At 42.8% G+C, this 25,000-nt stretch overlaps 2 protein-coding genes across 15 annotated transcripts in view; one reads left to right on the plus strand and one right to left on the minus strand.

The window, feature by feature from the left end:
• The window catches only part of mdn1 (midasin AAA ATPase 1), a 165,303-nt gene extending 151,018 nt beyond the window's left edge, over positions 1-14,285 (minus strand). For all 4 annotated transcript variants that reach the window (XM_088285694.1, XM_088285693.1, XM_088285692.1 and 1 more), the window contains exons 1-8: positions 14,020-14,285; positions 13,579-13,805; positions 12,685-12,909; positions 10,887-10,994; positions 10,511-10,697; positions 10,230-10,439; positions 9,438-9,569; positions 3,668-3,771 (exon numbers count right to left, since the gene is read on the minus strand). In XM_088285694.1, the coding sequence (XP_088141820.1) occupies positions 3,668-3,771; positions 9,438-9,569; positions 10,230-10,439; positions 10,511-10,697; positions 10,887-10,994; positions 12,685-12,909; positions 13,579-13,805; positions 14,020-14,115 (1,289 nt within the window). In that variant the 5' untranslated portion in view covers positions 14,116-14,285. The remainder of the gene's footprint in view (positions 1-3,667; positions 3,772-9,437; positions 9,570-10,229; positions 10,440-10,510; positions 10,698-10,886; positions 10,995-12,684; positions 12,910-13,578; positions 13,806-14,019) is intronic.
• A 1,134-nt stretch (positions 14,286-15,419) lies between these two features.
• The window catches only part of casp8ap2 (caspase 8 associated protein 2), an 85,593-nt gene continuing 76,012 nt past the window's right edge, over positions 15,420-25,000 (plus strand). The window contains exons 1-2 of one of the 11 annotated variants that reach the window (XM_088285767.1): positions 16,819-16,930; positions 23,693-25,000. The exon at positions 23,693-25,000 is cut by the window's right edge and continues 703 nt beyond it. The gene's annotated coding sequence lies outside the window, so the exon portion shown is untranslated. Of the gene's footprint in view, positions 15,500-16,802; positions 16,931-16,975; positions 17,066-17,288; positions 17,701-23,692 lie in introns of those variants that run through there. The other 10 variants (XM_088285770.1, XM_088285771.1, XM_088285772.1 and 7 more) reach the window with 10 other exon arrangements.

Consider the following 25,000-nt stretch of genomic DNA (forward strand, 5'->3'; position numbering starts at 1 on the left):
TGAAAAGGTGTGGTGTGGTGTATTATGAAGCATAAAATATGACAATGGAGACCACAGTCTGTTGTACAGCTGAAACAGTACGAGCAAGAATGGAAAGGACTTCCACCTGCAAAGCTACAACAATTAGTGTCCTAGGTTCCCAAACGTTTATTTAATGTAAAATGAAAAGGTGATGTAAACACAGTGGTAAACATGACTCTGACCCAGCGTTTTTAAAACGTGTTGCAGCCATTAACTTCTAAAATCTTGATTTGCAAAAAAACAATAAAGGTTATCAGTTTGAAAATTAAATACACTGTCTTGGCAGAGTATTCAATTAAATATAAGTTGAACATGATTTGCAAATCATTCTATTCTGTTTTTATGTACGTTTAACACTACGTCCCAACTTCATTGGAATTGGGTTGTATAAACATGTTCAACACATTGGGATTACACTACTACTCGGGAAAAGAAAAATTTGAATATTCTGAAAATGTAATTTAGTAATTCAATTACCGTATTTTTACGACCACAAGACGCGCTGCATCAAAGGGCGCAACACCAGTTGAGGGTGCTATTTCCGTATTTAATGCATATACTAGGCGCGCCGCACTACAAGGCTCGCGCTAGTAGCCTCTCGCGCTAGCTCAGCCGCTCGTGCTAGCTCAGCCGCTCGCGCTAGCTCAGCTCGCTCAGCCGCTCGCGCTAGCTCTACGAGCTCAGCCGCTCGCGCTAGCTCCGCGAGCCGCTTGCGCTAGCTCCGCGAGCCGCTCGTGCTAGCTTACCAAGTTTACCAAAACTCAATCCCCTATGGGACCGTAGCGCTCGCGCTAGCGCTAGCTCAGCCAGTCCACCAAGACTCAATGCCCTGAAGGATTGTTGCCAAAGGTATCACCCCGTTTCAATGGCAGATGTCATGAAACTATTGGGAGTCACTGCCAATAACAATGACTCTAACCAATAAAAGGTGTCTTGGCATTAGTCTACTAGACAACGTCAGGGGAGGGACTTCACTGGTCACCACATTCCTTAGAGTCACGGTTTCAAATCAAAACCAAAAAAAAACTCAGCATACAAGCAAACAATGAAACAAAGAAATAAGATTAACACAAAACATGTATCTCTCATGCCATCTATATACCCAAAAGAAATAGAAATAACACAAAAAGATTATAGCAATGGCTTCTTGGGAGCCACTCAGCCTTAGCCAATTACAGCAATGGCTTCTTGGGAGCCACTCAGACTCAGCCAATCACATGGGTGTTTAGAGAGATATGCATGGCTGTTAAAGGATAATGTAAATGGCAGTCAATTTAAAACTGAACAAAGGTTAGACTGCTCGGAGCCACTTTTGTGATCCTGGCATGGAAGTCCATTGTTTCAGAGGGGTCTCGTTCACACCTCCTGTGGTGCAGCTGTGATCCAATCTTCCTGCATTCCTCTCCTGAGGGTCTGGTCATTAGCATGGTCTAAACTTCTGTTACACTTAAAGGATTTCATACATTTGACTATTAAAGGAATATAAGAGTTTGAGCTTAACATAGTTCATTAGATGTTGGTGCATCCAATGTATGAAAATGTGATATTGTAAAATGCTGAGAGTGTGACTGGTGAAGCGAAACTGGTTGCGGGGGTTGTGCAAGAATGGAATGTTTTAGAAGCAGAAGGTGCTGAGCGAGACGAGATGACTCCGGGAAGGAGCGGCCATCGGGGGATCGCACGCAGGAGGAGCCACGGGATTCGGCGGGAGGAGAAAGACCAATGAGAGCGAGCTAAAGTTAACTGCAATACACATAGCCAATAGAATCATGCCAGGATGCCTTTGTCTCTGTGCCATTTGCATGTTGTATAGTATGAATCATTACTGGGCAACTCGGAGGTAGAACACATTCGCTGGTGGCAAGAGAGGTGTAGAGTTGTATTGAGAGGGACCCGAGATCCAGGTGCCATGTAGAAATCTGTGTATTGGGAATAAACCCACTTGTGCGTGAAAATGCCGGCTTCCTGATACCTTTCTATTGCAGAACGAGCGCGCATATTGTTTGATGAGTGAGAGTTGGGTAAGGTCGCAAATTGGAGTCAGATTACTAATTTGAGTTTACATTGGGTTAAAGTTAAATTCTAACATTGATATAAAGATAAATTCCAACACTGTTTAGAGAGATGTGCATGGCTGTTTAGAGAGATGTGCTGTTGTGTTTTGGGCTTTTTGCAGTCTGTTGTCTAAACCTGGGACGTTTCTTGCTTGCAATAACATAAATGATAAGACAGACTACAACATTGTTGACAGCTGCCCTTTTGTCCAGCTTTCTCCTACACCATCACCCAAACACCATAGTCACATAATGTATAAGTCACGGTCAATTAGAAGCATAGAAGACTCAGACTTTGACCAGCAGGGTGTGCTAACATGCACTCCGAACAGCCCAAGGAGTAAAAGGGTTGATGGTCGCGAGAGTGATGCTTAGTCCATTATGGGCGCGTCGCTTTACAAGGCGCCTTGTTTGTTTTGGGGGAGATTAGGGACTTTAAAGAGCGCCCTATGGCCTGGAAAATAGGGTAAAAGGTGAATTTGACATCATATAAATAAATAACATGCAAATTAATATTTCAAGTTTTTTATTTCTTTGGATTTTGCTTCATCTCACTATCACTACCGTTTGCAATGTGAGCCGGTGCATGTGTTGAAAGATTAAATCTGCATCTCCATAATGCTATTCCGCTGAAGCAAGCATGAAGTGCTGTAACATGTCCGGGTTAGTCGGCTGCAGTAATGTTTGACCAACAACAGCAGCTGACATGTATCCACAAGTCATCATAGACTGTGGAAACGCAACACTGGATTTGATGCATCTTCTATTGTGCTTTTCTCCAGCCTTCCTCCAGACTCTGGGACCTTTGTTGCCATATGAAATACAAAACTTGCTCACATCAAGGAGACATTTGACCACTGGGCAACAGACCATTCCTTCTTTTCTCTTGACCAGGAAAGGTGCTTCTGGCACCGTTTACTATTGAGGTTCGACAGCAGGAATTCGACATTTGAAACCTATGTCCAGCATCCACCTGTATGTAGTTTTTCTTGAAGCTACAACTCCAGCATCGGTCCACTCCTTATTTTGTTCCCCCACACTTTTGAATGGCCCTTTCCTGACCACCCTTTACAGCATATGGCCATCTTTCTGGCATGTACACTGTTTTCTTCCACACTTCTTCCTTCCACTTGATTGTTCATTAATACATTTTGAGACAGAACTCTGAGAACACCCTGTTTCTTTTGCTATCTCTTTCTGTGTTTTTCCCACCTTGTGGAGCAATCAATGTAAGTTTTCGACACAACTGGCAAATCAACAGTCTGAACACTTCTGAGTCAACCTAAAACAGACATTTTAAAAGTTAAAGACCTTTGGGATTAATTTCCTGAATACAATTTCGCTCTTTGAACCTACAAAACTGAAGCGTTTCACAGTACACTCATTTTCTCAGTTTGTGAAAAGTTTTATTTTAAGATGCAAGACCTGATCAGCAAAATCCCAAGAAATAAAAACTTGAAATAGGTTGATTTGTATATTATTCATTTAAATAATGTGAAATTTACCATTTAAGTTGAATTGCAGAAGTACACCAACCTTTTCAGGATATTCAAATTTTCTGAATATTAACTGTAGATCTATGACATCCATACCTTCTTGTTGCAAAGAACTGAAATCCAGGCGATATGTCAATGCTGTCTTCCCGTCCTGGAATCATTAATGTTTTGTTCTCCATCAATGGAAGGAGCACAGATATCTTAAAAACAAAAAGTAATATCTCAGAGAAAATTTATTTGGCAGAAAACGACAAGAGAAAACTAACAGCAATGGCAACAAAAGAGCAACAAATACTCTCACATTCTCGTCAATAAAATGGCCTCAGGAATGCAGTGCTAATGTTAGTGCTCTACAACGGATGAAACAAGTTTACAGTTTGCAGATTAACTGGCAAAACATTCCAAACAGTATCACATGGTTCATTTTTAATTTGCTTTACTGCACACATTGTAGCATAATACCGTTTGCTATGTGAATGTGTGTGTGAGAATTAACAAGTGATTAGTGAGAATGTGTGTATTGTAAGCGTGTGTACATTTGTGTGTGAGATAGGGCTGGGCGATAAACCGAAGATTTACCGTTACCGAAATGTATTACAATGACTGAAATTTTGCCCACGTCGGTAAATTCTGTGTCAAAAAAAAGAAAAAGAAAAGTCTTTTCTGTCTGCGGCAATGTTCATGCCCCTTTAAGACGGCTACAGGGCGTGTAGTCATGTGACTCCACCTATCTGAACAAGAAGGTAAACAGAAAACGCGTTCGTAGCTGGCGATTTAAATCCAGAAGCGGCTGACATGGCTGAAGACGAAGTAATGTTATTTGAAATTGTTCCTGTCGCGCTTGTCCCGAAAAGGTTTTTATGACATTTGTCGTTTGGAAATATTTTGGGTTCCATAAAGACGATGTTTGAGCAAAAGAACATGAACTACAAAGTGCTTCGTAACCAGCCGAAACAGTGCATCCAACCTTTTCTTTTTCACCACCCACAACACAACCATGCTGTTGACTTGGAGCCTGAGCAAAAAGTTGAGGTGAGCCGCAAGTGACAACAGCCCATAACGGAGGCGACACCATACGAGAGAACGTCTAAGAGGTTGATGCGATAGCCGGGCACATAGCTAAAGATATAGCTCCTCTAGTTACAGTGGAGCGTACAGGATTTAAACGCCTCATGAAAGTAGCCGACAAGAGGTACGAAAATATTTGACGCAAACCGCACTTCCCGATATGGACAACATCGGGACGGGAGCGTAAACATGTCAAGCATTTTGCATCCACATCCACTTGTGGTCGAGTCGCAACATGGATCCCTGTTTGAGCCTGAATGAGCACTACATAGACGACAAGTGGCGACTGCGCACCAGAGTACTCGAGACCGCACATTTTCCTGATGGAGCACACTTATTTGGCATTGGCATTCCATTGACATTTTTCATTTTATTTAGCGTTTTGTTTACAGGCAACTAGCTCCTGTGCACATGGCATTATTTATATTGTTTACAAGATACCTTTACACAAATCTAGGCCTTTGCAAATGGCATTACAGCATCTCGGCGCAATCTATTTGCAGAAAAAGATTTTGTGAGAGGTACCCCTTTTCTCCTGTTCTTTGCGACATTGTTCAAGTCATGCAAAGCAAGCTATTTGGAATGTTTATACAAATGATTTTTGTACTTTTATTTTTCATTGAAAGTAATCAGAATCATAAATATCTTTATTGTCATTGTACTCAAGTGTGCAACGAGATTAGAGAGCTTCCCTCTCCAACAATAATTCGATTAAATATATAAATTCGATAAGTAAGAGAATAAATAGTGAGATGGAAAATAATACGAAATAGGATATATAAAAACACATCACGTCGCTGTTCTGCAAGGTAAGGGTGGTCATGTGTGTAATGTGTACCAGTGTGTGTGTACCAGTTGGTCAATAAAAAAAAGCAGTTTATATGCATTTCCTGCATTTATTTTGATTTTTGTCCACAGGTGAATTTATCGTGCATTTATCGTTATCGAGGTAAAATTGCTCAAATTATCGCGATATTGATTTTGGGTCATATCGCCCAGCCCAAGTGTGAGAGAGTGTGGGTGTGAGCAGGGTCGGACTGAGGCTTATTTTCACCCCTGGAGTTTCAAGGCTCAGACCAGCCTACTTTATTTCAAGAGATGTCATTGTACCCTTATTAGTCTATCAATTTAAAACATGAACGTTGATATTCATAATGTATTCACAATGATTTGATTAAAAGTCAAAATTATAACTGAATGTGCTCACAATATCATGATCCGTACTTATTTAAATGAATATGAGAACATAAATCGTTCAAATGGACAGAAGGACAAAAAGGGACCAATCGGCAAGTGTACATAACATGGGCCAAACACTTAAAGTAGACTAATCAAGCTTTGTTAAGACAGCACCATTTAGGCAGGGAACACGGCACTTCTTGTTAGCCCTTTTATTTGAAACCAATTCCAGTGCTCTACTTAGTGGCTAACTTCACGATCACCACATAGCAACATTTTCTCGCAGATTTTTAAAAATGTATTATTTCTTTGAGTTTTTCCCTTGCCCTCCTGGTATTTAAGATCAGGGGATGATAATGGGCATGTGAAGCACTTTTTGGGGGGTATTAGGGGCTATATAAATAAAATTGATTTGACTGGCATGGCGTGTTAAAAAGATGATTACATATAGCTTACAATCTACGCTTCATCCAAGCGCCTCAGTTCCTGCATTAATGTATGAATCTTTTAATAATTCCAGAAATATTTCAATTTCTCCCTCCCCCACAAACATACCTTACTTTATTGTCCACCCGTCCCTATTTTTCATTTTATTTAGCGTTTTGTTTACAGGCAACTAGCTCCTGTGCACATGGCATTATTTATATTGTTTACAAGATACCTTTACACAAATCTAGGCCTTTGCAAATGGCATTACAGCATCTCGGCGCAATCTATTTGCAGAAAAAGATTTTGTGAGAGGTACCCCTTTTCTCCTGTTCTTTGCGACATTGTTCAAGTCATGCAAAGCAAGCTATTTGGAATGTTTATACAAATGATTTTTGTACTTTTATTTTTCATTGAAAGTAATCAGAATCAGAAATCTCTTTATTGTCATTGTACTCAAGTGTGCAACGAGATTAGAGAGCTCCCCTCTCCAACAATAATTCGATTAAATATATAAATTCGATAAGTAAGAGAATAAATAGTGAGATGGAAAATAATACAAAATAGGATATATAAAAACACATCACGTCGCTGTTCTGCAAGGTAAGGGTGGTCATGTGTACCAGTGTGTGTGTACCAGTTGGTCAATAAAAAAAAGCAGTTTATATGCATTTCCTGCATTTATTTTGATTTTTGTCCACATGTGAATTTATCGTGCATTTATCGTTATCGAGGTAAAATTGCTCAAATTATCGCGATATTGATTTTGGGTCATATCGCCCAGCCCAAGTGTGAGAGAGTGTGGGTGTGAGCAGGGTCGGACTGAGGCTTATTTTCACCCCTGGAGTTTCAAGGCTCAGACCAGCCTACTTTATTTCAAGAGATGTCATTGTACCCTTATTAGTCTATCAATTTAAAACATGAACGTTGATATTCATAATGTATTCACAATGATTTGATTAAAAGTCAAAATTATAACTGAATGTGCTCACAATATCATGATCCGTACTTATTTAAATGAATATGAGAACATAAATCGTTCAAATGGACAGAAGGACAAAAAGGGACCAATCGGCAAGTGTACATAACATGGGCCAAACACAAAGTAGACTAATCAAGCTTTGTTAAGACAGCACCATTTAGGCAGGGAACACGGCACTTCTTGTTAGCCCTTTTATTTGAAACCAATTCCAGTGCTCTACTTAGTGGCTAACTTCACGATCACCACATAGCAACATTTTCCCGCAGATTTTTTAAAATGTATTATTTCTTTGAGTTTTTCCCTTGCCCTCCTGGTATTTAAGATCAGGGGATGATAATGGGCATGTGAAGCACTTTTTGGGGGGTATTAGGGGCTATATAAATAAAATTGATTTGACTGGCATGGCGTGTTAAAAAGATGATTACCGTATTTTTGGACTCAAAAGACGCGCCGTGTCAAAGGGCGCAACACCTGTTGGGGGCGCTATTTCTGTATTTGTTACATAGATAGAACGCGCCGACTCATCGGGCGCTAACACAACCGACCAATCGAGCAGTCTCGCTGGCTGCTCAGTCGCGCTAGCGTGTTTTTAAAATGGCAGCGGGAGTTCAGTGGTACTTTATTTTAGCTTTTAACAACGTGCTGAAGTTGTCCTCATCCAAAAATGCACCAAGTCCTTGTCTTCTGTATCCAAGATAAACAACACGAGTCATTATCAGTCTGCCTCGCCATCTCGCTGCTTCGCCGTCTCGCTGCGGCGCAGCCCCTCAGATGGGATGCCGACACAATGCCGGTGTGAGCAAGTCACTTGTCAACAAACGATGTGCGGTCACGGTGTTACATCAAAACTAAAACTATCATCCCAAATCAACTGAAAAGCATAAAAGTGTAGGCCCAGCAAAATTCTGCCTCCCAGCCTACCATACATTACCTTAGTTTACATGCATGCACACTAAAACAGACGATAGCATGGCTAGCTGTTTTGAAAAAACGGCAATAGGAGCAAAACTGCGTTTGGTTGTATTTTATTTAACAAGGTACTCACATTAAGAGTTATCAGTCATCCACAAATCCTTCAAAATCATCGTCTTCCGTATCAGACAGAAATAGTTGGGCAAATTCTCCCTCAAACACGCCAGGTTCCCTCTCGTCATTGTCCGAGTCTGTGTCGCTGCTGAGCGTCTCCCCGGATGTAATGCCGGCTTTCGCGAAAGCTCTTGCAATAGAGCTAGCAGACACGTTCGTCCAAGCAGCTACAATCCACTCTCAAATTGTGGCATAACTTGCTCTTCGCTGTCTCCCAGCCTTTGTGAAGCTGTGTTCGCCCTCCGCCATCCATCGCTCCCACGCAGCACGCAACTTCACTTTGAACGCTCTGTTTATACTTAAGTCGAGTGGTTGGAGTTCCTTTGTCAAGCCTCCCGGGATGATGGCAAGCTCTGAGTTCATATGCGTGACTTGACTTTTCACAGCGGCTGTCAGATGGGCACGCATGGAGTCACAGACCAACAGCGACGATAGGGGCATCGCGCTGCTTTGCACTGGGGGCGTGCCTTTCTGTTGTTTTGTCTCCCCTCTCCCGCCTGTTGTCATTCACACCCATCTCCCCTCTCACGTCCGCCTGTTGTCCACACCCATCGATCCCCTCTCACGCCCCCCTGCTGTCGTAAGCCACACCCGCCTTCTCTCTATATAAGCGGTGTGCAGGCAGTTGATGTTCGCCGTCAGCCCAGCGGCGCACTTGGTCGACGCAATGGGCGCTCCACCTCAAAGGGCGCCCTGGCTTTTTTGGACGGCTTTCCGGACTTTAAAGTGCGCCTTATGGGTCCAAAAATACGGTACATATAGTTTACAATCTACGCTTCATCCAAGCGCCTCAGTTCCTGCATTAATGTATGAATCTTTTAATAATTCCAGAAATATTTCAATTTCTTCCTCCCCCACAAACATACCTTACTTTATTGTCCACCCGTCGCTATTTTTTGTAACTACAATATATACGTGTGATCTGGTCAAAAAGTGTTACATGGCAATAAAACACCTGAAATGGCACGTCTGAACTCATCATTTGATGAGTGCTGCCACTTTGAGATGTATTTGTATAAAACAGAAATATTGACAAAGGTGTGAGAGTGTAGATACTTTTAAAAGATACTGCAAGTTTAAAAAGGCTATTCATAGTAAAAAAAGATTTCAGGATTTATAACTTACCACATCTAGTGGTGCATGATCAATGTCTTCCAACAAAATCCACAGTCCTTGTGAAACAGCCTGTGTCAGGGTTCCTGGTTGCCATATGAACTTCCCCGGTATATCAGTGCAACGGTACATCCCAAGCAGTAGCTGGAAAGCACACCCAAAAAAACTTCAACTGACAGACTAAGTAAGCTTGCGCAGTAAGTGATGCATCTAACTTCTGCTAAGCACTAGATAATGTATCGCACAGGTGAAATAATGAGGTGGGGGGCCAGATTTAGATACATCATTAAGTGGCCATCGAAGGCAAATGATGTTCGCTGACTTCATGTTTCTGACAGTGAAAGCAGGAAGAGCATGATTGGGACGAACTTGATGACACCATCCTGCTTTTTATAGAACAATAGACTAACCAAGTCCAAAATGAACACACTGTGTACAGCACCCATGACGTCACAAGGATCACGCAAAACGGTCCAAAATGTCCAATATGGCTGCGTACACGATATCTCGTTTTGATACTTAATCTGCTTCAACCTTTTTTCTGGAAAATCAGATGGAAGTGATGTTTGCACTTTTATTTCATATACACACCGACTAGTCGAATGCTGGAAAATTCATTTCAACTGTTCTGTTCCTTCAAAGTAGTTCCACAGAGCAAGGACATCTTGCAATACATTCTTCGCAAATGTGGCGTTCAGATTTACAACAGAGAGCAGGCCTATTCAAAATTTCCATTGAAATTTTCTAGCAATTCTTCTCATTCTCATTTTTAATCAAATGCTTATTTTGGATGAAATGTCGTACCTTACTGTCTGTTTGATCCCCAAGTTGGACCTTTAGAATCTTTGAAGCTTTTGTGTGACCAGTAACAGCAGCCATAAACTCCACCAGAGCAGTTTTACCACATCCGATAGGGCCCTCAAGGAGCACCGGCTTTTGCGATGCCACAGCCAGTGCCAATCTTTTCAGATTTAAGCAGGTTGAGTCGACCAGCACCATGTCCCTTTCATTTGCCTGCAAAAAGTATTCAACATAAGACGACTGATAGAAAATATTATCTTATGTGACGAATGAAGGGTTTTTACCTGTTCATCTTGTTTTTGAGCACTTCCAGACAACACAATACCACAGATTGCCACAACATTGTGAGATAAGTCCTCTGATATTAACTGGCCCTGGGTATACTTCTTTTCCTTGCCACTGAAGGCTGATCCTCGATTGGCCAACACTAAGGCTTTTTCTAATGTCGTCTGCTGAGCTTCTTCAAAACCTCTGAAAAACGAAAAATCAAATATACAGTAATATATTTAATTGTGATTGTCTTGACAGAGGATCCTATAAAAAAGACAACTAGTATCCAATTAGGTAAATATATTTGGTGGTAGGACAAACTTTGAGCTATATGCTGAGAACATATATTGATAACCATAATTAGGTACGACACAAGGAAAGGAAACTTGCCTAATTTTCATCTGCAGAATCTCATCACTTGTCAGAAGCTTACTCAAAAATATGTCTTGCTGATTATCAGTCATACGTGTAACCAGTGCCAAACAGTGAGCAGTGTACCTGTTCAAGAGAATGGGAATAAAAATGTCATTTGCGAGGTGGGAGGAAAAAAAACATATCAAGATCGAGTAGCAGTAGGTCAACGGTAAGGACCTGACAACTTTTAAACCAAAGGGTTCAAGTTTGAGTCCCGCCACAAATAAAAAATTACAACCACCGTATTTACACGGCCAAAAGACGCGCTCTTTCAAAGGACGTAGCACCAGTTAAAGGGGCTATTTCCGTCTTTAATACTTAGACTGGGTGCGCCGCACTATGAAGCGCATGCTAGCTCGCGCATGCTAGCTCAGCTCCAGCTGTGTGATGTTTCTTGCTTGCAATAACATGCATGATAAGACAGACTACGACATTGTGGACAGCTGCCCCTTTGTCCAGCTTTCTCCTGCACCATCACACATAATGTATTTGTCACACACAATTCGAAGCATAGATGTCTCAGACTTTGGCCAGCAGGGTGTGCTAACATGCACTCTGCAATGCCCCAAGAGAATCAGGCTCAATGGTCGAGAGAGTTGCTCCGTCCATACAATAGGCACGTCTCATGACAAGGCGCCTCGTTCGTTTTGGGGGATATTTGGTACTTTAAAGTGCGCCTTATGGTCGGGAAAATACGGTAGTTGTTGGTCGTCTTCTGTTGAGGTGCAACATTGAGGGCAAGTTAAGCACAGGAATATGTAGACGCTACTAGTAATAGATTTGCCACTTCTGATGTGTTTTTTTTTTTTTATTTTACCCATGAAAAAACAAATCACTAATCAAAAACTTTTAAAATGTCTGAAAACTTTTTCTTTGTTACATATACATATTTATCTGTTTGTGCGCACAAGGCTCCTCTTGTAGAATTCCCACAATACCTGACAAGCAGCAAGGAGAATGCTACTTCACCTTAAGCGTAACCAGGGCCAAAATTCCATTCGCTTCCCATAGTTTCTAATAGGATACGGAGTTTTGGAGGCCGTACTTTCACTAACTCGTGATCTGATTGGTTATCGCAACTGCCTATCAACCGTATCAGCCCCAACACTCACAGAACAGACGCCTGCATGATTGTATCTGAAGGCCTCGGACGAATAGTGCGTGCTATTGGTATTATGAAATTTGCCTCGCAACGCAGGCCAGCTGAATTCTGATTGGATAAAAACTCTCACCTAAAAAAACACAACACTAGGATATAATTTGATGTCAATGTGAAGAGAATGAAATTAATGTCTGTCATAATTATGATCATAATTTCTTGATTATGTTAGGTCAGCAGAAAAGGCCTTGGCCGCCCACCACTGGTGCATATACTAAGGCGAGACCAACACAATAACAGAGAAGTTCAGAGAAGTATTCTTTCAACAACCACAGTAAAATATGCTTTTGCTGTATGGATTTTGTTCCTTCTTGCAAGAATATTAAATCATCTGCCCACATGCGCACACTCACACGCAAGCAACCAAAGGGCATCACAGCACTAACATGCCAGCGCATGATTTCAACCCTCTCGCGCCCAAATCACAGTCGCACCATTATTATTAACTGAGTCACAGCAGGATTTGGCCCCGCTTTTAGCTTGTGGATAATAATATTCCCTTTATTAGTCCCACAATGGGGAAATTCGAGATTCGAACCCAGGCCTCCTGGGGAGACTGGGTCTGGAACGCGGCGCCTTAGACCACTCGGCCAAAGAGAGGATGAGCGTACTTACCCTCGAACCAGGACATCGCTCATGAGCAACTGGGAAACACATGGACTCCAGTCCCAGAGCTTTTCAAACTTGGCACAATCACTCTTGAGGAAACGAAGAGTTGCAGCCATGAGATCGCGCAGTTTCATTCGCCTCGGACCATATTGAACAGTCAATGCCTCTTCATCGGTAAAGAAGAGTCTCTGAAAAATTGGCGGTGCATCACTAAAGTACCTTGCAGCAAACCTGGTTGAGATAAGCAGAAAATTGTTTTCTAAAAACACCCATTGGTAAAAGCAACATTTTTGATCAAGATTGTGTATGGCACACGTGTCAAACTCAAGATCTGGCCCGCGACCGCATTTTATGTGGCCCGCAAAGGGCAACTCATGTGCGTCAACTACCTGTTTCTAGCACATTTTCTTCACTTAACAACATTGAGATATGATATATTGCCATTTGCTATATAAATAAAGTTGTATTCTATTGTAGTTGCTACCAATGCTCCCCTTTTAAAATAAATTGAAGAATTTTTGAATGAACAATTACTGACTGGCTTTCCATCAATTTGCTGTGTGTATGTGATAATGTAAGGTGATGAGACATTTATATGGGTTCACAGTCATAAAAGAGGAGGAGCATAACTTTGATGTGGCCCATCCACAAATATGAGTTTGACACCCCTGGTGTGTGGGATCCTGCACAAGTGACCATGTCACTGTACATCATATTCATTTGTGTTTTGCATTTCAACTATTTAAATTAAGTTCCAGAAAAATCTAACTTTCTAATTATGTGTATTTGATGTTTTAGGAATACATTTATCCCAACAGAGAAACAATAACTTTTATTGAGAAATGACCCAGCAACAGTTAGGTGGAATTGTGACATTGCGAATGAGAAATGCAGACTTACGCCAGAGCATCAGGGCTAATACAAAGAAGTTTGCTGAGGGCCACACACAGACGCTCGTGGAGATCGTGGTTGATCCTGCCATTTGTCTTAACCCTCTCTGCATTTCGCTCGAGTAAATCCAGAACAAGGGGTCGCAAGTGTCTTGCAATTAACAATGTATATTCCTTCTCCAACAACACTTGGGCCAGGCACTCCAGGATACAGTGCCTGTCCTGCTGACTCCATATCTGAAGAAAGACAAAATAAAATACTAAGTAAATAAAGTCTTCGCAACACAAGAGTATATTTTATCAAGTGATTACATCCATGCGGTCTACAAGATCAGAAAATAGAATGAAAGGACAATACAGAGCAGCAGTGTTAGTTTTTTTATAGAATGCAATGAAAAAGTAGGTAAAAATGCAGCACACATTTCCACCACAAAATGAGTTTCAAACAAACCTGCTTGGAAAGAAATTTGCCTAGTTGGCAGTGACTTTCATCGAGATGGCTACATATCGTTGTAAGCGTTGATGGGCTCAGTTCAAAATTTTCCATCGTATTATTGATCGTCTCAACAAACAGTACGGAAAAATAAAAACATTAGTGCTTTCTCAGGTACAAATGTTTCAAGAAGAAATGGGCAGCTAAACAGTTCGCGTATTGGTTTTACGCTTCAGAGGACCACATTCGTATCGGACGCACGAATACGCTAACCACGTGTGAAAGAAAACTAGTACTTCCGGGTCGTTTGACGACTTCTGCCAGGCACAAATAAAAGAGCACAGAGAGAAAATAAATGGAGAGCCTGTCAAGAGTTATCTAGCCTGCATTTTCTTTACCAGTCTCAACTAAAATGATTAAGACAATAAACACTTTAAATTTTAGATTCATATGGAAAAACAAATGCTAATATATAAAAAAAAAATGACATGGTTGAAGGGTATGAAGAAGGAGGTATGAATGCCATGTATTTTTATGTTGTGAATGGAGTCTTAAAACTGAAATGTCTGAAGTCCTTTGTTCCTAATTAAGATTCATTTTGGTTTATTGTTCCCAATATGATTTTCCAAAAACTCGGGGAATACATTTTTGATTGCAATGTGACATTGAGTGTAGATAATTCCCGTTAAAACTTTCTGATTTTCATCTACAAGCCCTTCTTCATTGGAAATTATTGTACTGCCATAATTTCACTCCTCACAATACGCCAATCTGGAATAACAGATACGTACTATTTAAAAGGAAATCAATTTTTAAGGCAGAATGGCATTCCAAAGAAATTTGGGCTGTTGCACACTTGTAGATGAAAATGGAAACTGGTTGCTACATGAAGACTTTCGTCAAAAATATCAAATACAATGTAATTTGGAGGAATACACAAATATAATAAATGCAATTCCGATCTCAATGGTGAAAGATGTCCGAAATTCTGGTGTCTCTCAAAATTTGAGACAATAGTGCATAGCAGGGGTAGATTTTTGTGGTCATGTATGTAATAACAAATTGATCAGGAAATTGTTGGTAGACGAGCATTATCCTAATCCAATAAAAAGGTTATATATCTTGAAACAATTTGAGAAGGATAAGATCCAAAACATAAGAAAGAATTCTATTTCATTTCCAGTGTTGCCCAAAGTAAGAGAGGTCCAATTTAAAATCTTGAACGAAATTTACCCGACAAAAGAGTTTTTAAGAATGAAGTTTGATTTTGATGTGAATAATTGGGTGTTCTGTGACGGCAAAATGCGCTCGCCTCGAAATGTATATGCAGAGAAACAGCGAGAAAAAATGAAATAGAGAGAGAGAGAGAGAGAGAGAGAGAGAGAGAGAGAGAGAGAGAGAGGTGGGCGCAATGGATGTCGGCGAAAAAATACATTCTAACTAGCTCGTTGCACAACCGATTTTCATGGCGCTTACTTTATTGGCAATATCAAAACAGGTAATTCTCTCTCTCTCTTTATATATATATATATATATATATATATATATATATATATATATATATATATATATATATATGTTTATATATGTGTGTGCATGTGCTTGTGCGTGTGTGAGACGAGCCGCTTCTGAGTGTGGCAAATATATCCATCCATCCATTTTCTGTACCGCTTGTCCTCACTAGGGTCGTGGGGGGTGCTGGAGCCTATCCCAGCTATCTTTGGGCAATAGGTGGGTGACAGCCTGAACTGGTTGCCAGCCAATTGCAGGTCACACAGAGACAAATAATCATCCGCACTCACACTCATACCTAGGGGAAATTTAGAGTGTTCAATCAACCTGCCATGCATGTTTTTTGGAATGTGGGAGGAAACCGGAGTACCCGGAGGAAACCCACGCAGTCACAGGGAGAACATGCAAACTCCATACAGGAAGGCCGGAGCCGGGATCGAACCCACCTGCTGTCTTTCACTGTGAGGCCATCGTGCTAACCAGTATACATAGCTCACTGATGGTGTAGTGATGCACTCGCCTGAGTTGTGTGCGGGCAGTGTGGGTTCAGTTCCCACTCAGTGATAGTGTCTATGTCTGCCCTATGACTGGCTGGCGACCAGTTCAGGGTGTAGTGCGCCTTTCGCCCGTAGTCAGCTGGGATAGGCTCCAGCACCCTCCCGCAGCCCTGTATAGGATAAGCGGTGTGGATGACACATGATCCAACTTCTGTACCGCCTCTCCTCAGTAGGGTCGCGGGGGTGCTGGAGCCTATCCCAGCTATCTTTGGGCAGTAGGCGGGGGACACCCTGAACTGGTTGCCAGCCAATTGCAGGGCACACAGAGACAAATAATCATCCGCACTCACACTCATACCTAGGGGAAATTTAGAGTGTTCAATCAACCTGCCATGCATGTTTTTTGGAATGTGGGAGGAAACCGGAGTACCCGGAGGAAACCCACGCAGTCACAGGGAGAACATGCAAACTCCACACAGGAAGGCCAGAGCCGGGATTGAACCCACGCCAGATGCTGTCTCTCACTGTGAGGCCACCGTGTCGCATATATATCATTTTATATACATCCACACTCACACAAAGTGCGCATCGTCCTCCGTGCGCAAGTGTCAATGGGGAGATGACAGTCATTGGTCGCTTTGTAAAATGATCCTTTGTGAAGTTTCGTCCATTGACTAGCAACCAGCTGTGACACATCCAATATGGCGTTGCGTTTTGTGTCTCAACGTTTCTCGAGCCGGGCCTCGTTGTGTTTTATATCTATGCCCAGTAATGTCTGCAGCGATGACGTAATCTATAACAGGCGGGAACAGATGGTGGGTTGAAAGCGAGGAGAGTCATTTCGCTATTTCAAACTACGACTCTGGGGTTGTTTTTTCAAATAGAAAAGTGGAAACGTTAGTCTTACAGACAGAAAGTAGGTAGGATTGTTTTTTTTCTTGTCTATTGCTCGTGTTTCAAGACGCCCATGGATACGTAGTCGAGTCTTCTTCGCGGGAAGATGTGTCGTTACTTCCTGTGTGGAGGACTAATGGCGCGACATTCTCCTTATACTGGTACCTGTAGAACAAACAAATAAGTAAATCCGTGTATAGGATACACTTAAAACAACGACAACGGTGCGATCTCCTCAATTTATTACTGCGATAGGGAATAGCAGAGTGCCGTTAAACCTGCTTAAAAAAACGTCGTGGAAGTCGGTCGACTACAATGTAGTACACTGATCCCTCGTTTATCGCGTGAGTTACGTCCCAAAAATAACCCGCGATAAGTGAAATCCGAGAAGTAGTCAGCTTTATTTTTTTATTATTTTACAATGCATTTGACATGATACATTGTTTTGGTTTGTGTGTGCGTGTAGATGGGAAGTTGTGGTCCTGCAGTGCCACCTTGTGACATTGCTGCGTTCGTGTGTTATTTCTTCTTCTCTCTTTTTTTTTGTTATTCAACTTCCGGGTTGCTTTACTTTGAGACGTGTGCATATGTTGACAGAGGAGCGGTAAAAAAGCCATCTATATTAACACACACTAGGTATAGAGCGTTCGTTTGTTTGTTTTGGGAAAGAATTGACGTTGTGATTTTTCGTTATTTTGCATTGTCAATAGCTCAGAATATCGATGTGTATCCCAACCTAAGGCAAGATAGCTGACTGTCGGAACTGTTAACTAGTGTTCTCGGAGACCGGAATGAGGTACGGTAGTCTATAAAATGTTAAATATATTAAAAATGTAAATTATTCGTTGGATGGCAAATTGAAATTGTGTAAGTGATTCATTTGTATTTCTTCATTTGTTGTATTGAGTTGCCAGGAGTATTGCGTATACATGATTGATATGCGAAGTATTTGTGAAACTATTATTACAATTTGTGTTTTTCTGTTCTGTAGTTTTCACGGTGTAGAATGATGAACATGCTTGTTCAGAGATAAAATATTACGACATCCGTTTGAAACTCTCTGCGTCCTTATTCGAAATCCAAGGGGACGCTACACAGAGCACAATTCCACTGTAAAAAAAAAAAAAAAAAAATCTGTGAAGCCGCGAAAGATGTAGTGCAATATAGCGAGGGATCACTGTAAATCAAAAATTCGTATGGATTTCGGGTGATATGCAAGGCTGCAAAAGTTACTATCAAAGTTAGGGCACAACTGTAGCTTCACATCTGTATGTTTATATTCCGGATTCCACAAGTTTTACCAATTTCCTTCTTCATTGCCAAAAATAATTTTGCCGTGACTGGCGAAACGTGTGTGTGCGCGTGTGACAACAAAACGACAACAAAAAATTCAGTGGGAGAGAGGCTAACAACAGATTTCCTAATTCTTGCATTGGGCTTCCAATCATGGAGGCAGACCTGTCACCTGAGTCCAGCCCTAAGGGGACACATGGAATGTATGGGTGGGCCAAACTTATAACTGAAAAATATGTAATTGACTAGTTCTGGGAGGAGTATGCAAATCGCTGTTGAGAGTCCGGTTAGAACTCCAATAATGAGGATATGGTCTTGTGTTTCTCGTATTTTAATAAAGTTGCAGTCAAAGTACACATTTCTTGATGCTTCAAACGCTCTACTCTGATAAGACCTGTTTGTTCATCAAACTCAGGTGCAAGTGGAATAAGTCGACTTGATTTAGCAATGGGTTTGTTGTCCTTTAACTGGGTGACATCCTCAGGGAATGACTCTCTTTGAGATTGTTGCAAGGCTTCCAGCTCAGCAGCAGCATAGGAATCAGCCGTGAGGGGCTTCTTTGAGTCGGCCACCCCATGAAACTGCCGGGCAGTGGCCTCAATGAAACTGTCCCATGTCTCGTATTGAAGAGGATCTGGAAGACTAGAACTGGACAGGGTTAGCACAAGATGATGTTTCAGCTCACCTTCGGGGACGTGGTGAGATGGAGGAGGTAGGTTGGGCCAGTCACGAGGAGTTTGTTTTAGCAGCGTAGGGCCATGGGTTCATCTACTGCCTCGGCTGATGTCTTGGAGGGTGAGGCCACAGGTTATATCATCTGCCGGGTTGTCTCGTGAGGGCACGTATCTCCATGCACCTGCTTCTGTCAGTTCTTGTATCTCCGCCACACGTGTACCCACGAAGACCTTGTATCTGCACGAGTCTGAGTTCAACCAGGTTAAGACAGTAGCGGAGTCTGACCATAGGGTACAACTGCATATAGGCATGGTTAACTCAGTACTAATAACTTTGTAGAGCTGGGCACCTGTCAGGGCGGCACACAACTCTAGTCGTGGCACAGACTGTTGCTTTTTGGGTGCAACACGTGATCGGGCTGCAAGGAATGCAATTTCAATTTCCCCCTCTGCATTCTTTGTCCTCAGATAAGCCACTGATCCATATGCCAGCTCAGAGGCGTCACAAAATACATGAATGTCTCTTGCACAGTTAGGTTGATCCAGACTGGGACTAGTGTAGCACCTAGGCAGGGCTATCTCAGGCAAGTGGACTAATTCTGCTTCCCATTCATGCCACCTCTCCAGTAGCTCTTGTGGAAGGTGTGGATCATCCCTTTCTCTCTTCCTCTCCCACAGGTGGCGCACAATGACTTTAGCTCAAGTGGTATAAGGCACAATGTAGCCAAGGGGATCATATTGGCTGGCTAAAACTCGATAGATGTTTCTCATTGTAGTCACTGTGCAGTCAATGTGTCTGTGTTTGGATGTGAGAGAGTCTGACTTACAGTTCCATTGGAGTCCAAGTGCGGGCTCCAGGAGGTCGACTTGACCTTGGCTGAACCACAGCTCACAACTGTATGACCTCATGTCTGGCGCAAGATGCTCGATGACACTGGGATCGTTGCTTGCCCATTGCCTCAACTCGAATCCGCACTCAGCCAGAAGATAGCGCAGTTTGTCTACAAGAGTCTTGGCTGCTATTGGACAAGGGAGACTAAGACAGTTGTCCACGTAGAAGGACTTGTGGATGACATCACGTACATCTTCTTCCGGTTGGCTGTGGTCAGTGACATGTTTCTGCAGCACAAATGTTGCACAGCAGGGGCTGCAGGTGGTTCCAAATGGGAGCACCTGCCACTCATACACATCAGGTGGGCGGTCCCGCTGCATGTCTCTCCATAAAAATTGCAGCAGGGGTCGATCTGCTGGCAGGAGCATTACCTGATGAAACATGCTCCGGATATCACTGCTGAAGGCAACGGCATGCTCCCTGAAGCGTAAAAGAACAGCTAGCAGGGAGGGCCCGAGAGTGGGACCTGGTAGCAGGAGTTGGTTAAGGTTGTAACCTTGGTAATGGAATGAGCAGTTGTACACCAACCGATTCTTCCCATTATGTTGGACCTTATGGTGCAGTATATACCACGCTTCTGGGCTGTGCCCTACTTCGTAGTCTGTCAACTTCACGACATAGCCAGCATCTACAAGCTTCTTTATCTCCTCTTTGTAGATAGCGGCTTGTTCTGGGGAATTGGCTAAGCGCTTCTCTATGCCTCTCAGGAGTGGCAATACTGCTACAGGGCTGGCTTTGAGGAGAGGCATGTTCTTAACTCGAAGAAGGGGTGTGGCATAACGCTTAGCGCCATTGATATCGACTCTCACCGTTTGTTCTTGAAGTAATTTAACTGCCTCCTGGTCCTGTCTTGACCGAACTGCTAGCTTCTCGCTACGGTAGGAAAGCACCTCCATCTGCCATAACTTCTCAACGCATGAGAAGAGCTCTGTGGATGAAGGGGTAGACGTAAAAAGGCAGTGACTTACATTCGGGCTTGACTTGATGGCTTGGGCTGGCCCTTGTAGAGTCCATCCAAGGCGTGTCTTCACAGCTGCTGGCCCACCAGGTGGTCCTGATCTGACTGGCTCTACAGGTGTGATGAGGTGCGTGTAGTCAGCATCAATCAGCAGCATCGGCTGGACCCGATTCAGTGGGAGAAGAGGCAAACCTGACAGATGTTTATACTTCTGCTTAAGTGCGGCAACTGGATGGGAATGCTTTGCTAAACTCAGTTGAGCGGCTGTGAAGGCATTCGGGATACTATATATCTTGTCAGGGCTGTCAGCTGGAGAAATCGTAAACGAAACTGACGCTCCATGGAGCTGATCCAGTCCTGGTCGGATTGTACGGAGAGCCATCACCTCCTTTCTTTCTTTAAGGCACAACTGTTTGGCAGCAGGCTGGAGCAGTATTGTCCGCTCAGAGCCATCATCTAAAATTGCATTTGTCTCCAAGGATTTGTCACCGTTCCTCAGGATGACTTTACTGATCTTCAGCAACACCTTCCGGTTGTAGACTGGGCGGTCTGCATACAGGAAGGACTCTGTTGGTTGTGCTTACGAGGCAGCTTCCTGTTGGCAGTGAATGCGGTGCTTGTTCCTCCTCCTTTCCTCTCTCATTCACGTCATGCAGCACAAGCAGATGTTTCCTGCCACAGTCCTTACAGGGGCCTTTGAGCGTGCACTTTGCCGCTTGATGATTGCGTCCACAACGCCAGGATTTCTTATTGACTGTAATCCACGTCACCTTTTGTTCCCTAGTCAAGTCCTTAAAATTAGAGCAGCTGTTTAGGAAGTGCTTGTCATTATCACAATATGGACAGTAGGCCTTTCTCTTTTCCATCGTATTTGTCTTGTCAGCTGACTGTCCAGAGGCAGGTGCTGCACAGCTTGATCCCGAAGCTTTCTCAGTGTTCAGGAGGATAGTAGCAGACTTACTTGAAGATTTAGTAGCGTGCTTGTTATCATACCTCTTGTTGGACGACTCGTCTCTCTTGGGGGGCGTAATGCTGTCTTCCTGAACTTCTAACTCATATTCCAGCCAATCAGCAAATTCGAAAAGGGTCGGAATGGAAACTCTTAAGTGGATGGATGAATCTTTTAAAGCTGGCATTGAGGTCGTGGGGGAGTTTACTTAAGAGCCTCGAGACATGAGAGCCACAGGTTAATTCAACCTGACCTTGTTGGCCCAGCTGTTCCAACATGCCCACTAGTGAGCGCACATTGGGAGCGAATAAACGAAAGCTCTTAGCATCACCACTACGTATGTTTGGACCATCCATTAGCGCTGCAATCCGTTGTACAGCAAGCTTGTGGGGCTGTCCATACATCTTGGTGAGAGCCAGCATCGTATCTGTGTAGGGTAGCCTGGAATTACAATAAGAGTCAGCCACGAGTGAGGCTTCTTCACACTTAAGATGATCAGTGAGAATCTGGTACTTGTATCTCTCCGTGGCGTCATGCGGTAATAAATTCTCTAAGGCTCACTTCATACGTGTGAACCCTCAGGGGTCTGGTGATGTGAGGCTGGGAATGGTGGGCTTTGGTCTTCTGTATGTGGTCTCTCTCTGTGGAACATGAGAGTAGGGCACTCGGGGGAAGGCTGAATCTCTGCCAGCCTATGAATCTTCATACTGTGGGTCACTAGCTCTGAATGAGTGAGCGGGATGCCTTTGGCCATACATGTCAGCACGAGATGCACTTTGCGGGGGTGTGGCTACGTAATATGGACTATATCCTTGATCTGCGGGTGGCTGTGAAACTTTGACTTGTGAGAATTCCTGTATCAGGTTTCCGGACGACCTGCGTGCCTGATTTTGTAGCTGTGAGTGGGTTGGATTGTCCGGTTGGCTTCTGGTTGGGCGTTGATTGCCTCCGTCAAACCCACTGCGGTATGTGCCTGGAGGTGGGAGGGTTGGAGGAGGAAGATTGGACTGTAAGGCAGTCATCCGGCTCGAAGGACCATTGAAAAATATGTAATTGACTAGTGCTGGGAGGAGTATGCAAATCGCTGTTGAGAGTCCGGTTAGAACTCCAATAATGAGGATATGGTCTTGTGTTTCTCGTCTTTTAATAAAGTTGCAGTCAAAGTACACATTTCTTGATGCTTCAAACGCTCTATTCGTGTGGTTCTAAAAGGAAAATAATAAACATTGAACATTGCATGTTACCTATTAGCAGTGAAACGTGGATTGTACAGACAAACGAACAGTGTTATTAATGCTGTAACTTACTTGTCTCACGCACAACTCAAAGCAGGATAAATGTGGACTACAACTCAAACTTAACTCGATAGACAGACTGACACGATTCTCGCCACTTCCTCCTTCCTATATACGAACACGCACGCCCACGCTACGTGAGTTGGTGCACTAAACTCCGCCCTCTTAAAGGAGCCGGTGTCACAGTCTCTGAGCAGCCTTTTCTACAATAACTATACCCTAGAGACAGCACTTGCTTTGCTCCATTCGTGCAACGCTGCTGCTAACATTCAATATTCTTGAATGGCGACTTTTGACAACCGCAAGTATGGTCATAGACATTTGTATTACATATACAATAACTCCTTCTTGATGTGATGCATATTGGATGTGGTAAAACATGAATATGCCTGATTCATTTGCTCCTTGGAGAAGTATCATCAAGCATGAATTGTAAGACTACAGAATCATTGCTTTTGCTTGCATTCTGTCAACTCAACATATTATTCATATTATTTGCTGATTTTATGTCAAATACAGTAGCCACATCCAATATGGCAGATCCGCTGACACGTGGTTTGGATAAGGACACCTGGTTCAACCCAGGTGTCTGCAAAGAAAAATTATCTTCATTGTAGATGTCCAAAGAGTTTATGGCTCCCACAGAATCTTTCATGAAACGTTTGAAATTAATTTATATCTATTAGTTGCTGACACTAATGTATGTCCCTCTTCCATTTCCGTACAGTGTGACGCAACACAGGAGGCTAAACAGAAGGAAACAAAACGTCGCCTAATATGCCAAAACTGCCATCAATAATTAAAATTGTTTTTGACGTCTCGAGTTATGCTCACACCAACATCTGAAAATATTAGAATGATTATCCAAGTATAATGGATTTTAGGTCGTTATCCTCTTAATATAGACGCTCATTACAAAGCTGATTTCACTTCTGAAAGAAACGCATCTTCCATAATATACAAAATATTGGAGCAATAATTTTAGAAGTTAATGTGGCCATAAGTAGAGATGTCCACAGTAGTTTTCTGGCATACTAAGCGACCTGAGCTTTTATTTATTTTTTTACAAGACTGCTGCCCTAAATGGTAGTCTACATGAGTGTTCCAGACTCTTGTTAATTACAAATGCGTAAATGATTTGCATATAGGGCTGGGCGATATGGCTGAAAACTATATCGGTAGATATGCATGTCATATCGGTCGATATATATATATATATATATATATATATATAAATTTTTCTTCTCTTTTTTACGATTGTTGCGAGAGCTGGGACTGTATGTGAATTTGGGGGGTTCACCGGAGCGCTTCATCCAAACAGTCACTCGAATCAGAGAGCGTGACAGCACACAAGGATAGAGAACAATGTAGCTCCAATCAATTCAACAGAGCTCAATAACTCACTTTCATTCTGGAGCATAGACGACGACGAAAAGTGTAGCAATCGAGGATCCGAGCTAACGGCTAACAGACTCGATGCGTCTCTCTTAGGACCGCTTGGCTGTCCAACAATATGCCCGACATAAATAAACTTAAATACAAGGACCCATTAGCTGCCCAAAAACATGCCTTTTGTTAAATATGCAAATTAAACAGCAAACCAATACCTGTATAAACAGAGCAGTTATGAGGAATTTACAACAACGATTGAAAATAAAACAGGGAAAAGGGCTGAATTCCGATTTGTTTTATTTGAAAATGTACAACGCACACCGACCTCCATTGAGACGGAACAATTCTGGTGCTCCAAGCCGTTTTGTCCAGTGCGTGTCCGCGGAGGGTGCTTGTTAGCGGGTTCACTGCTACGTACGCCCGCTTCCCTTGCGACGGAGGTCTCGTGTGCTGATACGGGCCGTTTTGTCCCATGCGTGTCCGAGTTGGGTGCACGACCCGTGCGTGTCCGCGGAGGGTGCTCGTTAGCGGCTTCACTGCTACGTACGCCCGCCTGCCATGCAACGGAGGTCTCGTGTACTAGAGCTCCGGGCCATTTCGTCCCGTGCGTGTCCGGGAGGGGGTGCTTGTTATCGGCTGAACT

This window comes from Idiotropiscis lumnitzeri, chromosome 21 (genome assembly GCF_059441095.1).
Source record: "Idiotropiscis lumnitzeri isolate Australia: NSW breed Sydney's pygmy pipehorse chromosome 21, RoL_Ilum_1.0, whole genome shotgun sequence".
Lineage (NCBI taxonomy): Eukaryota > Metazoa > Chordata > Actinopteri > Syngnathiformes > Syngnathidae > Idiotropiscis > Idiotropiscis lumnitzeri.